This window comes from Tyto alba, unplaced genomic scaffold, assembly GCF_018691265.1.
Source record: "Tyto alba isolate M040663 unplaced genomic scaffold, T.alba_DEE_v4.0 Super-Scaffold_5, whole genome shotgun sequence".
NCBI classification, from domain to species: Eukaryota; Metazoa; Chordata; class Aves; order Strigiformes; family Tytonidae; genus Tyto; species Tyto alba.
In genome coordinates, this window is record NW_024881326.1 from 22,495,650 (window position 1) to 22,512,987 (window position 17,338).

Here is a 17,338-nt window from a genome sequence, read left to right on the forward strand (position 1 = left end):
GAGATTGAAGAGGTGAAGTGTACTCCCTCTAGCTTCATCTTCTAACTATACAAAGGGATTTGTAGAATAGTTCGGGTCGGAAGGGATCTTCTGGGGTGCGTCTAGTCCAACCTGCAGTAACAGGACTAAGGCTTTTCTAAAGAAATACTCTTGAATCTAGAAATGTGTTCTCTAGATCTTAAAACTCGGGTTTTTTCATATGTTTTCAATTGCTTGTGTTTGGTCAGAAGGGCAGTAAAGGTCCAGTGGAAAAAAATGAAGCGTGAGAAAAGACAACCTTAATTCTAAAGATTCTGAGCAAGTTCCAAAGAGCAAAGTTGACCTGAACTCTTGTTGCAGGTGGGAGGGAGTTACCATCCCACGAGTAGCTGGAAGCTGTCGCATGTATTTCAAGGAAGCAACGCTGTCTGATTTCCTTGAGATGGTCTCTTCTAAGTGTTGTCTATGTAATTAGCAAAGAATCTTGCAGTTTACCTTTTGAGAAGGGAAGCAGCTGGCAATTCTTCACTCGTGCGAGCATAGATATTTTATTTGTATTCCTTTAGCCCCAGGGCTGCTATTCCTTGTTAAATAAAACCCAGTCAGAAACTTTTCCACATCACCTTATAAAACTTAGGAGTTCTCTCCAAGGTAACTCTCGGATTGGGCAGAGTAACACTGAGTCAGCTTTTGGTCAGAAAGGGATTTTACATCTTGTGGGAAAGCTTACTGTATCAAAACCTGATTGTTTTAAAGCAGAATGAAAACCAGCATTTTTGCACTTTTCCACAAATGACATTAAAATTGGATCCAGTCGTTCCTCTCTAGTCTTGTATGATACCATGCAAAATAAAAGAAAAGCTAGTTTAGAATGAGAAGTCATAACCTTATGAAATACTGTAAATTTTCTACCTTACTGTGTTAGTGATGAGAAAAAACTGTTTGTGTTAGTGAAAAACTATTTTTTGATCTGTAGACTGTAGCCGATGGCATAAGTCTCTCTTGTTTGTGCCTCCGTGTGCGTGACTGCGACACAGGACCCTGTTCTCGTGTAACTACATGTAATGTAACAACTGAAGGTTAAAGCCTAAGAAAGTCCAAGATGAGAGGAAGCAAGCAGCAAAATGGACCTCTCCCCACGCTTACCCACGCTGTGAAACTGGGCTGTATGCCACTGAAACCACAAAGGACGACATGTTGGGGAGGTGATGAAGAGGAGGGAGGATGAAGTCACGACCTCCGGGGGTCCAAGACGACCACCTTTTCTGTTCCAGCGCAAGCGCAAGTGGTGCTTTTCCGTTCCATCATTCAGGGCGTGCTTTGCCCGCCTCCTGGCACGTCCTGGCCCTACGTGACGGGATGCAAAGGGTATAGAATTCACCTGGAGCTGCGACACGGCACGGCAACCAATTCCGGCCAACGCTGGCGTCGCGGAGACGTCCGCTAAGGATTGGTGCCTGGCCGTCTCGAAGTCCGGTCTGTGCTCCAGTGTGCGCTGCCCTATCTCGTGGGGTGGATGGCAGGTGTGTGAGGAGGCTTTTGTTGTGCTAAGTAACAACTTGCTTTTGCTATTTTAGTATAATTAATCAATCATTTTTATATATATATACACACATATCTATAGAACAGTGTACGTAGGTATATTTTCTTTCTACTAAACCTTATCCTTTGCTAACCTTGAACTGGAACACCGCCTCCTCCCCCCCCCCCCCCCCCAGTTTAGGACCCCCTCAAATTCATGCCCATGGGGAAGCGGCACAAGCTGATGATGGGGTACATCGACTTCACCCTCAAGCTCCAAAATGTGGAGGTACCGTGACCACTCAGTTTGGGGGAGCCCCAGGACCCTGGGGGTGCCGCTGACCCCCCCGTTCCCAACCAAAGCGCCTCTTATGGCCTCCACGCTCACGAATTCATCTTCTTCCGTTACGTTAGTGGTGGCGGGGGTGATCTCTGTTATTACAAGGAAAAAGAGGTGGACGTGAGTGACATCGTCAACACCCTGCTGCCCTGCATCCCCCTCGATGTCTGCCTCAAGGGTGGGGCTGGGTATTCGGGGGGCTTTTGGGTCGATTTTAGCTTTTTGGGAGGGATGTCCTCACCTCATTTTCTCTCCCCGCTCACAGCTCCCTGGCTCAGCATTGAGAGGGTGCGCTGGGGTGTCTGAGGTTTTGGGGAGCTGTGCACCCCTAGTGACTGTGTCCCCCCACTTTTGATGCCCCTCAGGGAAGGAGAAGGGGCCCTTGCTGGAAGGGATCCCGCTGCGCCTCAAACCCTGCAATGCCCACGGGCTCTCGGTAGAGTAGCAGCTCTACTACAAAATCGCCGAGGCCTGTGTGGGCTCCTGCAAGGCCAAACGTGCCATGAGTGTCCGCCCCATGTCCCCAGAATCTCAGGGGGGTCCCCAACCCCCTTTTTTGGGGACATTCCAGTGTCGCCAACTCAATGTTGATCTCTTGGCTTGGTGGCCTCCCGCTCTCCTCCCACCCTCAATATTGCATTTATGGGTCCCTGTTGCCCCCGCCACCATGTCCCCACCTCCCTGCCACCTCACTCGGGGTGTCCCCTTGTCCCTTGGGGTAACATCCCCATGTGTCCCTGCCCCCAGGAAGCAGTTCAGAGCATTGCCATTGGCCTGGGTCACTACCACATGTTTCCACATTTCAGCACCTTCATCTTGGAAGGGTTGAGTCCCAGGGTAGTCCCCAACATGTAGGGTGACACGCGTGTGTCCCCAAAGGTGGGGTGGCTCTTCTGACACCCCACACATGCTTTTTGGGGTCCCCGTTTGTCCCAGGTCCATGTCAATGTGGTGCAGAACAACCTGGTGCTGCTTGTCTACCTGGTGCGGATGAAGGCTCTGATGGGCAGCCCCACCCTCTACCTGGAGAAATACGTGAGTCGGGGGGGCTCCCCCTGCTGTCCCCTCACCTGGCATCTGCCGAGGGATATCACTGGCCTGTTCAGGTCACCCAGGGCTGCTCGGAACCCTCTGTGTCCCCCCATGACCCCAGGCTTCACCAGCTCGTCCCCATCATCACGACACACACTGGGAGCCACCAGCTCTTCCAGCATCCTGACGTGGGGCTGTCCCCATGTCCCACACTGTCCCCTTGTGTCCCCAAGCTCCATGAGCTCATTGCTGCCATCGTGACGTGCACCGTGAGCCGCCATCTCTGACTTTGTCCTGACAGGGACAACCACTGGACCCTGTTTGCAGGGGAGGGGGACGTGGAGAGGACACGTTGTTCTGCACCCACATGGTGCAAGTGCAGGAGGGCGCAACTACACCTTCACCTGGGTGGGCTTGGAGACAGGGTGGGGGTGTGGGGACCTGAGGAGGGACACAGGGACATAGGGTGGGGATGTGGGGACATATTGAGTGACGTGGGGTGGGGACGTGGAGGGGACATGTTGCTCTGCACCAGCATGGCACAAGTGCAGGAGGTCAACTGCACCTTCATCTGGGTGGGCTTGGGGACACTGGGAAGGGATGTGGGGCCATGGGAGGGGATGTGGGGCCGTGGGGGGCTTTGGAGACACAGGGTGGGGTGGTGGGACATAGGCCTTTGGGTGGACATGGGGACACAAGGGACAGGGAGATATGGGGGGACACAAAGGTCGTATGGCACTTTTGTAAAGAAAAGGGAGTCTGAAGATAGAGAATTAATAAATGAGATGAGGCCTGTTCTTAAAGACAGCCGGAAAAAGGCCAGTACAAAGTGAAACAAACCAGCTCAAGACACGCACAGTTGCACAGCTGCCCCCCACCCCCAGAAGACCTTTGTGAGCGTGCGTGAGCGCTGAGGTCAACCAGCGGACACGGTGAGGAAGACGACGGACGAGCACCAGAGAGCCCTCGAGACCAGCCCTCAGCAAGAAAGCACAGGCTTTAATTCTAGCTTTGGCTTTTCTGCCTGTTGGTTCCCAAGGCGATCCCAAACGCGGAACACGGATTAAAACTCTTCCTCGAGGGAGCCGTGGGCAGGGGGGCCAGCCGGCAGAGCTGCCCGAGTCTCTGGAGAGTCTCTCGGAGCTCCCCCTGGGCAGAGGCAGCACTGGGAGGATGGACAGGGTGGGCTGCTGGTGTCCGTTGTGCAGCCTGGTCCCTGCCGGGCGCAGTTTGGGTGTTTCCCGGATTCCTTTACCTCCTCCTCCATTCCGGCCTTGCAGAAGTCAGAAGTTGTGGTTTGCCCTCACGCAGGGCAACGATCTGTCCCAGTTACCACCGCACTGACCCAAGTGTTTGTCTGACCGGGGTCTCTGGGGCACTGAAAACCTCCACCTCCTGTGGTCTGTGGCTTCTACAAACCGGCTGCGCAGATCATAACCCCACCACAGGGATCTGCTCTGTTCTCTCTGCCTCGGCAGGGTTTGCTCACGAGCAGCCCTGGCTGCGGGAGCCACCTTGGACCTGGTGTTGGAGGGTCCTGGAGCTCCCTCATCCCTTTAAGCTTTGTCATGAGGTGGAGGACTTGCTCTCCACCACCACCTCCACCACGCTGAGCGGTGATACTCCTTGTACTCTACAAACCAGCTGCGCAGATCATAACCCCACCACAGGGATCCGCTCTGTTCTCTCTGCCTCGGCAGGGTTTGCTCACGAGCAGCCCTGGCTGCGGGAGCCACCTTGGACCTGGTGTTGGAGGGTCCTGGAGCTCCCTCATCCCTTGAAGCTTTGTCATGAGGTGGAGGACTTGCTCTCCACCACCTCCTCCTCCTCGCTGAGCGGTGATACTCCTTGTACTCTACAAACCGGCTGCGCAGATCATAACCCCACCACAGGGATCCGCTCTGTCCTCTCTGCCTCGGCAGGGTTTGCTCACAAGCAGCCCTGGCTGCGGGAGCCACCTTGGACCTGGTGTTGGAGGGTCCTGGAGCTCCCTCATCCCTTGAAGCTTCGTCATGAGGTGGAGGACTTGCTCTCCACCACCTCCTCCTCCTCGCTGAGCGGGGATACTCCTTGTACTCTACAAACCGGCTGCGCAGATCATAGCCCCGCCACGGGGATCTGCTCCGGTCCCTCCCCCTGGCCTCCTCCCTCTGGCTGAATCCGTGCTCCTCTTTGTTGTCGTACTCTTGCACGGCGTGCAGCACGTGGTCCAATGGTTGACTGCAGACCAGGGTGTCAGGTTGCTTCCTGGACACGTAGGAGGCCGTGCTGAGCCTGTGTGGCCAGTCGTGGCACGGCCAGCTTGCCGATGCCTGCTGGGCACCTGCCCAGGTCAGCTGGCTGGTGCTGGCTGGTGCGGAGGAGCCGCTGTCCTCTGGAGAATCCTCCTTGTCCACCTCCATGGCCTGCAGAGAGAGCTGTGAATAGGTCCTGCCCTTTCCTCCTGAAAGGACCAGAACCGTGGGGAAGCCCCAGGAGCGGTGGGAGGGGACAGCTAAGGGCCTCCCAAAGGCTCTCCTGGAGGGCTGCAAAGGCAGAAGGGCCAAAGGTGAAGAAAGGGGATGGATCTAGGTGGGATGCTTGGAGAGGGAGCAGTGCTGCAAGTGTCTTCAAGAAAGCTGCAGTTTGTGGGAGGCAAAAGAGATCCCAGAAATAAACCCACTGCCCATCTGGTGCCCTGACCCACCTCCCCGCAGTTGCCTCGCTCCAACGAGGCAGAGCCTGTGGTCCCACAGAACCCACCTGCTCGTTGCCAGCCGCCCACCGACTGAGGAAGGAATCGGCATAGGACGGTGCCGGTGGGGAATCATCCCTTTGTCCAGCTTGCAAATCCGAGCACCTCCTCTGGGGTTCTGTCATTTTCTTGGAGCTGTTTCTACAACAGAGAGAAGACATACCCAAGATGACAGTGGGAAACTCCACTGGAGTCAAAACAAGACCTTGTCTTTATACCCCCGACAGTCTCCATTTCAGAGAATCATAGGGTCATAAGATGGTTGAAAGGGAACTTAAGGAACGTCTAATTCCAACTCCCTCCCTCCCACAGGCAGAGGTATCTTCCATTAGACCAGGTTGCTCAAGTCCCCATCCAACCTGGTTTGAACACTTCCAGGGAGGGGTTAGCCACAACTTTTCTGGAAAACCTCTTCCAGTGCCTCTCCACTCTCACAGTGAAGAATTTAATTTCTTCCTTACAACTAATTGAAATCTAGCCTCCTGTAGTTTAAAACCATGACCACCTGTCCTGTCGCCACGCTCCCTGATAAAGAGTCCCTCCCCATCTTTCCAGTACTTTTAAGTATTCTCCTCTACTGTCGTGACTTGAACCTGGCCGGCAGTCAATCACCATGCAGCCGCTCACCTCCCTTCCCTGCCCCCAGGCATGGAGGAGGGATTTGAAGGGGTCAAGGGAGTCTCATAGGCTGACACAAAAAAGTTTAGAAATTGTAATAAAATGAAAAAATAACAAAACCAGAAATGACAAATGGGCAATGCAAAATGTGATTGCTCAGCAGCTACCCAACGGCAATCCCGGAAGCCAGGAGAGCCCCCCTCTTCCTGGCCGCCCCTCCTTTCTATACTGAGCATAACATTACATGACAGGGAATATTCCCTTGGCCAGTTTGGGTCCGGTGCTCTGGCCGTGCTCCCTCCCAGCTTCTTGTGCACCTGCCCACGGGCAGGACACCACGGGGAGTTGGAGAGTCCTTGATGTCTCAGCAACAACTGAAAACATCAGTGGGCTATCAGCGTTCTTCTCATACCAAACCCCACCCTGAAGCCAAAGCACAGCGCTATTCTAGCTACTAAGAAGAAACGTTAACTCTATTCCAGCCAAAACCAGGACATCTACATTGGACAGCTTCAGATAGCAGACAGGTAGCAGTTTACACCAGGGCAGCAGCCTAAAGCCCAGCAGGGAAAGACAAGGACTGGCGTGGGTTAGGTCAGATTTGACAGCACTGAAGGATGCAGGTAGGAATGACTCCTATGACAGAAAGAGAAGCACAGAAAGGGAAACAGAAAGAGGCTGAGAAGAAAAAAAAGCAGAGCCAGGAAAAGGAAAGGTATTCCAAACACTTTTTGTGATTGTTTTTACCTGACATAAAACAGTAAGTAGGCTTGCTGCCTAAGAACTGTGTTGATGCTGCAACGATACACAGAGTCATCGTCCATCTTGTGCCACCATCCGTTGCTGGCCTGTGAAGAAAGGCATTGATACCTGGAGATGAACTGCATGGTTTCTCCAGAAAAACACAGGCAGAAAACTACAGAACCAGCAAGGGTACATCAAACCAGATCCACTCCAGCCCCTAAGGAGACCTTCTTCCCCAAAACCTTGGCTGCCAGTAACCTTGCCATGCAAATTTGTCTTCCCCAGCACACATTTTTCCCGTGTTTGGAAGGAAGTTGCTCTTTACCTTTGTGTAGCAGAAGTAGTGTCCTGACTGACAGCTGCCACCACTGTGTACCAGCACAGCATATAAGGAATAGAGGAGCGGTTCTCCACTGGTCTGCGACATGTAGGGGTGAAGATCCAGATACTCGGGATACTTCACGACCTACGGAGAGACCAAGAGGGCTCCGAAACGATCCTGAAATGCTACACCAAACAGCCCTCAAAGAGCAGGGGCCGGAGGTGTCTAAAAACATCTCTGGGGCTCATGAACACTCGGTTTTCCCTAAAGCAATGCCTTTGGGTGGCAGGAAACTGTTGTCAGCCAAAGCAGCTCTGTCGGAGCAGAGTACACGCTTGTCTCCCGCGGGAGCCCTCCTCTCCCCAGAAGGAAACATGAAAAAGGCAACATGAGAGCACTGCTTTGGGCCATCTCCTGCTCCAGGAAGGGAAACTTGCACTCCAGTTGCGTACGCACCTTGCTGATCTTCCTGTCGGTGTAATCGTCAAACCTTTTCAAACAAACAGTGAGAACCCTGGGTGCTTGATGGACGGTGAATCTCTTGGAGGCGGCAACCATCCTGTCGCACCTTGAAACCAAGCCCAGAGCCCAGTGCTGAAAGGCACCCTGCCTTGCCCCAGAAGGCCAGGCAAGCTCTCCTGTCTCACACAGCCTTACGCTATTTTAAGGCTATTCAGTACCATAAGGCCATACGAAAAAGTGCTGTGTCTCATTATCGTCCATTAAGCCTATGAGACAAGGTGACTTATGATGGACGACACGCAGCAGCTTCACACAGGATCTAGTACTAAGATGTTGTTAGTAATCATCTTACTGGCTACATTTAAAGGAGTTTTCGCCATCCAGCTGCTCAGGTCTCACAAATTCCTCCAGAGCTGCGGTGACAGATGAGGCTGCCTGGAGGAGTGAGAAAGGAGAGCGCTGAGCTGCGGGAAATACCCTCGCCCAAGCACTCACTAGGAGTTTACACAAAAACCCAACTAGATGACGCTGAGGAGAGCCACTGCGAACCCCCAGGCAGTGTCCAGGATGGGGCAGAAAGAGGGTATTATGGTCGACATTGCCCTCATTTCCCCGGGATTCCTGGGGCTGTCAAGAGCTACGTGCCTGCGCCGCCGCTCAGTTCAGCTCCCGATGGTGTGGAGGGTCATCGGTAATGAAAACAACACAACCCATCAGCCTTGGAGCCAGATGGGTGTTGAGGGAGGGCAAAAGGAAGAGGGATGAGAGTCTATCGAGGGTGCAGAGAGGATAATGCGTGCTCGTCCATTCCACACCCCACCCACCACCCAGCTCTCTTCTGTTTGCAGTTTGCACTTTTCAGTCATCCCTGTTGACTCCGGAAAGCTACAGGGGCCTTGGGACGTCTTGAAGCACAGTTGCCAAGCCTCTTACTTTTATATCCAGTGAAATATCCAGGAAGAGCTCGTAGGAATCGGAGACCGCGCTGCAGCTCAAGCACGTGACTGGAAGGCAAATCAAAATGGTCAGTGGTAGGGGAAGTCAACTGACTCTGCCGGTTTACATCCTTCCTAACTACCGGTTAGGAATTGTACCAGCCTCACGATCAGCTGTTATCACAGGCAGGCAGAGGGACACAGACAATTCTGCGGAGAGCAATAGTTGTGGAAAAGTACCTCTGGATCTCAGAAAGCCCGCAAATATTTGACGGACAATGGTAGTTGATTGAGAAGCGAAGTCCAAGCTGGAAATAAATGGTAAGGCAGAGAGTTATCTCCTCCAAGTGGTTTGCTTTCTCTAAGAGCCCTGGGCATAGGGTTTCCTTGATGGCAGTACATCAAGGTGTCCAAAGGGCTCGGGAACATTGAAAAGGTAATTTGTTTGCGCTTACTCGCTGCTCCAGCTCAAACAATCTCTCTGCATGGCATCGACAATACAGCGTAAGAAGTCATGGGCGTCTTCCTGCCTGCCGAGCTCGAAATGTTCTCCTATTCCTAAGAAAGAGGAAGTTAGTAGTTCTCTCCTACAAGAATGGAAAAAAAAAAAAAAACCTGTAAAAGCACCTGAAAGGACTTACGTGTGAGAACACGGACGACAGACCAAGGCTCGATGGCGCTGCCTGAGGAATGCATGACCTTGTTAACGTGCGCTTCCATTCTGCACATCATGCAGAAGCCTTTCTGGTGACCTGCAGAGGGAGGGAGGGAGGGAGGGAAGGAAGATACTCGGGTTAGCAAAATACCCATAGCCACAGGAAACCTGATGGAGATCTTGCAGTTATAAGAACAGTCTCCACTCCTCCCAAGGTGCCAATGTCCCAGCAAGCTCAGGACATTTTAGCGCGCAGAAAACATTCTTCAGGGGGACACTAAACTGACATAAGTTTCCTGTGCAGTAAGGAAAGAGGGTTTGAGCTGCAGGAATAGGGACCAAGACCCGGGGCTAGGAAGAGGTGCCTTTCTGAAGATGATCACACCTAGGTAGGACACGTGTCTTCTCAGCATGAGTGTTCCAAGAACACCCACTTGAGGACTGACAAAGAAGGGCTGCTTTTCACCTAAACCAGCTCCCAGATTCTGGGAATCCCTGGGAAGCGCCCGACCAAGTTCCAAGGAGATATTTCGTAAAAGCACTCACACGACTGGCCGTGCTTCCGAGAGAGCAGGTAGTTGGCCAGAGGGGGCGTGTATGCCAGGCACTGCAGGACAGAGTTTAGGTAGCACATGTTCCCCAGGTTGTAGAGCCCTCCTCCAGCTTCCTGTTGTTGCTTCCAGTCCATGCAAATCTCGTCCCGGGGAAAGTGGATCCTCTGTGACGGCTCCATTCCCTCGACAGTGACTGCAGGGAAATGACATTTGAAAAGAGAGGAGACGGTATTGTTGCACGAAAGCAGGTCCAGAAGTCGAGTTCTTTGCAGGGGCACCCAGTACGACCAGATCTCCATCCAACCCAGAAACACTGGGGGAAGCCTAATGCTGCCTGTGAAATTTACTGGTCAAGGAGCAGTTGTGGAAAATAATCCGTTCCACTGCTGACTTTGCCGAAAGTCCAGCAAACAAACCCACACTCTGAATCTTCTGTGCCTCGGGCTAACTTGCTTTCCCTCTCGGGTCTTGAACAGCTCAAGTTTTCCCTTTTCCTGATGGTGACTCGGTGAAAACAAGCAAGTATTCAGCCCAGGAGGCAACCCGGCAGATGTCAGCTCTCTCTACGAGCAACGACAGCTTTCGAAGCCTTGTACTAGGGGCGGGGGCGGTGATAAAATGTGTTTTACTGTGTGTAATCCAGACCACTGGGGTAAGTCTGGCTGCTACCAGGCAAGGCCCCAAAATTCACTCTAGGCTGTCAGCACAGCAACACCCAGGGCTGGAGCACCGGCCACGTCCGTTGCCTTTGGGCATTCCCAAAATCCAAACGGGCTGGTGAAGCCGCTACTGACAGGAGTCGTTCCCCATTGCGGCCATCGCTCCTCTCAGCAACACAGGGGAGAGCTTGGGGTGACAAAGGACGTCAGGCTGCTCTCCAGACAGAGAAGAGCAGCGCCCGTCCCTGATTGCAAAGACATAATTGTAGCTCAACAGAATGAATTTCGAAAACCCCAAAGGAAACCCACAGAACAGCCTCCGCCATCAGAAGCGTGTCAGGGGTACTTGCAGCTGCTGCAGAGCTGCAGGCTGCTGGCCCTACTGTCCCTGTCACAGGACTCCAACTGCCGGCAATTCCAAAGGCCGCTTGGGTACTTTTATCCCGTCTCTAACCTACTCGTATGATCTGTCCTGAAAGTCAACTCGTAATTACCTTTGAAAGAGGATGGCACTTGAGGAGAAGAGGGCAGCACCCGGGAACTGCTTGGTGCAAAGGAGGCACGCAAGCAGCCAGGGAAGGAGCCGTTACCCCGAAGGCCGGCTCAGCCCGACTGGCTTTCGCTGGCCGGCTTCTCAGGAGATCAAGCCCTGGCCCGGTGAGATCACAATCGCCGGGCGGGTGCCGCATCACAGCCCCTTTGTGACACGGGGCCACCCAGGGACGCACGGGTGTGGACTAATTACTAAAACGACCAAAATACAGCGTCGTTCACGCAGGAAGGAAAGGTATGAAATCAAAATAGCGTCGAGGGTAAAATGCGGCTGCAGCTGGTATGCGAAGAATCCACCAGGTCATCTGCGATTCCCGGGACGATATTGCTTGCAGAGCACCACGGGGGGCGAGGTGGGCTGGAGAGCCCACGGTCTCTCCCCGGGATGGTACAGCAGGTACGGGAACGGGGTGGTACCACAGAACTGAGAAGCTGCGCCCTGGCCACCCCGAGCCAACATCCCGTCGGATTTGGATGAAACGCTGTCCTTTGTGCAAACTTTGCTCTTTAGAATGTCATTATAAGACCAAACCACACCTCCGTCCCAAAGGCTACCCGCCTCCAAGGTGCGCCCACCCCTCTTTGAGTCTGCGCCGTGAGTTTTTGTAATCTGTACCTTTAAATGTGCGGCGAGAGAATTCTACACCAATCCTAAGAAAGGTATTTATGACGAGAGGCACTCAAACTCCACCTCAAAGGTAAAAAATAGTATAAAAATAGCCCGGGAAGAGGGGAAGGTGGGGGAAGACACCATCGTGTTGACTTCTGGGACCAGTCGACGGGCTGAGCCTCTCTTTCTAGCCCCCCCCCCCCCCCCCCCGGGACGCCTTTGGGTAAGACTTAAGAACTTAGAAAATCTTTCTAGAGGGTCTCTTTTCTATTTGTCATAGCCTGGCTGCATTGTTTATGACTTTGTTGCGCGCTTTGCATGTACTCTTATTTGCACGTGCTTTGCAGCCAGCATATTTATCACCAGCAATCATATGAACCTCTATGTCTGTCACTTAACTAAACGGTACCATGTGAGTCGCCAGTCGGTTCGGTTTCTCACTGAACGCGACCAAAGAGTGGCCGTGCTAGTTCATGAGCACGACTAGACTGAAGGTGCAGTCCACTATTAGTGTATCCAGATCGGAACAGTTTATTCTATTGAACCCGATCGGACTGATAGTGGTGAATTGGTTATCACTCAGGTTTTCTGCCTTAACCGTTTCACGGGACAGGGGGTAGGATTTGTGAATGTGCTGCTCCCTAATGTAGAAGCGAGGGTGTATAAGAAAGAAATGAAGAAGTTATTAGAGGATCCTGTGGGGCCGTTGGAAGAGGTTGAGCAATTTTGGGGACCCAATATACATACATGGGAGGAGATGCAGTCGATGATGGGAATCCTTTTTTCCCCTGACTATTCAACAATATTCAGGAATAGATCCCTCAGGTGCGGCAGGGCAGGAATTACTCAGGGTGAACTTTGTGACTCACTCGTGGCCAGACATCACAATCATGGGCGGTTCAGTGTGACGGATTTGACGGATGCACTTTGGGCCTGCCCCTCAGCTGCGGAAAGGAGGGACTTTTTTGCCTTCGAATGGGGGGATTTGGAAACTGGCAGGAAACAGCAGCTAAGGTGGACTAAGCTATCCCAGGGGTTTACTGAGTCTCCAGATTTGTTCGGACAGGCTTTAGAGGAAATACTGCAACAGTTCCAGGCTCCTCCTGGGATCCAGGTCCTACAATATATAGATGATCTCTCGGTATCTGGATCAACAGAGGGAGCTGTGAGAGCAGCGTCAATTGAATTATTAAATTGCTTAGGGGAAAAGGGCTTAGGAGTGTCTAAAAAGAAGCTACAATTTGTTCAAAAAGAGGTTCTATATTTGGGACATTTGATAAGCGAGGGGAAGCGTAAAATAAGCCCTGATAGGATTACGGGAGTAGTTTCTTTGCCACTGCCTGGGACGAAGAGAGAAATTAGAAAATTGCTAGGACTCTTGGGTTATTGTAGGTTGTGGATTGAAGGAGATACACAAGGTGTTACTAGATTTTTGTATGAAAAATTGTTAGAAGAAAGGCCGGTCTGTTGGGTGGAGACAGAAAAGAAACAATTAGAGGAGCTGAAAAATAAGCTAATTACAGCTCCGGTATTGGAGCTTCCATCTTTACACAAACCATTTTACTTGTTTCTAAACGCAGAGAATGAAGTGGCTCGTGGAGTGTTGGCTCAGGACTGGGGAGGGCAAAAGAAACCCGTGGCTTATCTCTCAAAACTGTTAGATCCTGTGAGTCGAGGGTGGCCGACCTGTAGTATACAGGCAGTAGCTGCCACGGCAGTTTTGGTAGAGGAAAGTAGAAAATGAACGTTTGGAGGTACTATCATTGTGCATACTCCACACTCAGTGAGGAGCGTGTTGAGTCAGAAAGGTGGAAGGTGGTTAGCAGACTCAAGGATGTTGAGATATGAAGCAATGCTGCTGGATCAGATAGATCTCTCATTAGTAACGAATAAAAACATGAATCCCTCACAATTTCTATATGGGGTGGATGTTCAGGAACCAGAACATGACTGTTTAGATTTTAGTAATAATCAAACAAAAATAAGATTTGTTAGATGAACCTTTGCCCTGTGGGGAAAAACTATTTATTGATGGGTCCTCTCGATGCCTAGAAGGGGAAAGAATATCAGGTTATGCAATTATCGATGGCAGAAAGTGGTAGTGTTAGAAAAAGGGAAATGAACTGCTGGGTGGTCAGCGCAAGTCTGTGAACTCTATGCCCCGAAACAGGCGTTGATATATTTGAAAGATAAGGAAGGTACAGCGTACACGGACTCAAAGTATGCATTTGGAGTGGTCCACACATTTGGAAAACTATGGGAAGAAAGAGGGCTTATAAATACGAAAGGGAAGGAGCTAGTATACGAGCAGCTCATCAGAGAAGTTTTAGAAGCCCTGAAGTTCCCCCCCCCCGAAACTGCAATTGTTTATGTGAGGGGACATCAGAGGGGAGTATCAATGGAAATAAGGGGGAATAATTTAGCAGATCGGGCAGCCAGAGAAGCAGCTACAGAGTCATCAGCAGTAGTTTTATTGGCAGTAACACCGGGGGATTATGAGAATTTAGTCCCAAATTTCACAGAACAAGAGGAGAAGGATATACTTAAAATAGGGGGTGAAAAAGATCCAGAAGGAAAATGGACTTTACCAGATGGAAGGCAGATGTTAAACAAAATGTTATCGCGGGAAATTCAGGGGCAATACGAGTGCATAGGAACATTCACGGTGGCTAAACAACTAGTTGATCGATGTCTGATTTGTCAAAAAGTGAACAAAAAGGTAATGAGAGGAAAGGTGGCTGGGGGACGGGAGCCAGCCATACGGCCTTTTCAAAGTCTCCAGGTAGACTTCACAGAGCTACCTCAAATACAAAGGTGGAAGTGTTCGTTGGTATCAGTAGATCACTTAACTCATTGGGTGGAAGCAATCCCCACGCCAAGGGCAACAGCAAGCATGGTACCCAAGGTGTTACTGGAAAACATTATTTCCAGATATGGATTAATAGAAAAAATAGACTCGGACAGAGGAACACATTTCACTTTAAAATTTATACAACTATCTGAAGTCTTAGGGATCGAATGGGCATCGCACACCCCATGGCATCCTCAAGGTTCTGGAAGAGCAGAAAGAATGAATCAAACTTGAAAACAAACCTTGACTAAGTTAATGGTTGAGACTCAGATGTCTTGGATTAAATGCCTGCCGTTGGCCTTATTAAGGATCAATACTCAGCCACGAGCAGACCTGGGAATTCCTCCCTGTGAAATGGAGTTTGGATTACCATGTACGAGTAACGACAGATATTGTCACCCCTGAAGTAGGAGATCAGTATGTCAGAAAGTATGTAATAACAATACCTTAACGAAACTAAGAAAGAAAGGGCTTCTGCCTCAAACACCACCACTGGATTTTAACCTCCACAATGTAAAACCAGGTGATTGGGTATTGATAAATGTGTGGAAAGATCAATCATTAACTCCCGAGTGGGAAGGTGCATTTCAGGTGCTGCTGACCACCGAGACAGCGATCCGAACTAAAGAAAAGGGGTGGACTCCTGCCTCCTGAGGAAAAGGACCGGTGGAAAAGCCTCGGGAGTGGACTGTGGTACCATCGACTGATCAACTACGAGTCACCCTCAAAAGGACTAAGTAAATTCATCAGGAGGGGATTGAATGACTCTTAACCAGTGGTTTGGACTGGGTTCAGAAGTGACACTGTGGAAATTTACTTACTCGCTGTATGGGGAACCACAAAAAGATATCGGGGAAAAAGCTGGTGTTTACCGAGCATTAACTGGTGGACAAGCGTCAGAGTGGCTTTTGGCAATAGACTATGAGCGTTTTGGGTTAGATTTGGCGTTGCTAGAAAATCAACCTAATAGGGTAATACCTTGTCTCGAGTGTATACAGGAATTTCATGAAGCGTGGGTTTTGTGTGAGTGTGAAACGTGTAACCAGGGGTGGCGTTGTATCTCTCGCAGACGGGGAAAAATGTGTTATAACTGTAAGAGGGGCTGTGAGTATAGGGAAGGGGCACGAATCGTAACCTTGATTTGTGAGAAAAAGAGGTTAGTCCCCGAAATTTGGGACGTCCCTGAGAGTCAGTGGAAGGACACTGTCAGAAAGTGCCAAAAAAGGTTTGCTTGGAAACAAGGGAAGTGGCTACAAAGGGGCTGCACCTGAATTGCCTAACTTTTAAAACACGGATTTGTTACATTTCAAAACAGAAGAGGGCAAGACCGGGTTAACCTCTGTGCTCACCACCAGGAAGACCTTTATCTCAGCTGTGGGCTGCAACCCCACAGGCATGAGAGGTGGGAGTATATGTTATACCGGACCTCTGCTAATCATCCGGACATGGTTCGCTTTAATAGCGGCAAATCCGTGCAGCAAGTGCTTTAAACATCGTTACTGCGACCGCGACTATGGGGCCGCATTTACCGTACAGGCTTGGCATGGGGAGCGGAGTTGCATTTCTCACTTCATAAAAAATGTTTTCGAGGCAGTCATCTTTGTGGACCTGGCACCGCGAGCCAGGATGCTGGGGGGGTGCTGCGGGAGGTGAGGGTGCCTTGGCCAGGTCCCACCTCTGCCTTGCCTGCACCCTGCCCGGTGCTGTCTGCACAGCTCCCGCACCCCCCGGCCAGCCCTGCGCTCCCACCCTGAGTAGTGGGACACTCGCTGCCAGAACAGAAGGACCAGGTCTGCCCCCGTCACCCACCCAGCCAGGGGGGGAGGTGGGGTTGGAGACCCCCGGGGCTGCAGGCAGTGACCTGCCAGCCTGGCCGCATCAGCCCAGCCGCCCTCCCGCCTGGCTGCGGGGCTGCCGTGCTGGCGGGAAGCCCGTCCTTGCTGGCAGTAAATGTGTCATCAGATGGTGATAAGGGATAATGAGTCACGAACGCCCACCGCCAGCCAGCCCGGCGGGTCCTGGCGCAGGCTGCAGCGATGATCTGCTCCAACCCGAGCTGCCTCGCTGCTCCTCTGCCTCTCCCCACCTCCAGCCTCATCGACCTGCGTCTTCCCCAGGACACCAAATGATGGAGCATCCCCCCGGCAGCGCTCGCTTGGGGCTGGGGTGACAGTCTCGGGGGTTGGGGTGACAGCTCCGCTCCCCTGGTCCAGCACGGGGACGCGGTGGTGTGTGTCCCCCCTGCCGTGCTCCTGCTTGCAGGTGCTGAGCACTGCCACAGCTCGGCCCACCGCCGTCAGACAGCTTGGCGAGGATGGGGCTGGGGGGCTGCCTGCCAAAACGTGTCCCCCCCGGACTGCAAATAGCAGAAGCTGGGGCTGAGCCAGCTCAGGGTGTGCTGCCAGGAGCAGGAGGAACCTCCAGACTCCTCTTTCCAGTGTGAGTTTTTCCTTTAATCTGGTAATCATTGAGGCGATGGAGTATTAGATCCAGATTTCGAGCTGGTGGTGGTGGTGTCCGTGACAAACATCTCATGCTCTTGTGGAGAGCAAAACCCAGCCCTTGGCTTGTGTTAGCAGGCAGGTGAGGAGCCCTTGAGCACCTTCTCCTCCTCTTCTGCTCCACAAGCGACATTTTGGCACTTTTTGCTCCTCGTCTCCTAACTCCGACCTGTGCAGCCGTGCAAGGGCCCTGGCCTGGAGAAATCCAGGGGTTTGCACCAGACCGTGGCTGTTGCAGGGACAGGAGACAAGTTGTGTTGTGTTTCAAG

At 51.8% G+C, this 17,338-nt stretch overlaps 1 protein-coding gene across 1 annotated transcript; it reads right to left on the reverse strand.

Annotated features, from left to right (window-relative positions):
- Positions 1–8,100: 8,100 nt before the first annotated feature.
- Positions 8,101–10,075, reverse strand: LOC122154861 (ubiquitin carboxyl-terminal hydrolase 42-like). The gene is made up of 6 exons (XM_042807557.1): positions 9,889–10,075; positions 9,329–9,439; positions 9,143–9,245; positions 8,928–8,995; positions 8,686–8,756; positions 8,101–8,187 (listed from the first exon to the last, which is right to left on the reverse strand). The coding sequence occupies exons 1-6, from the start codon at positions 10,073–10,075 to the stop codon at positions 8,101–8,103; spliced, it is 627 nt and encodes a 208-aa protein (XP_042663491.1).
- Positions 10,076–17,338: the final 7,263 nt, after the last annotated feature.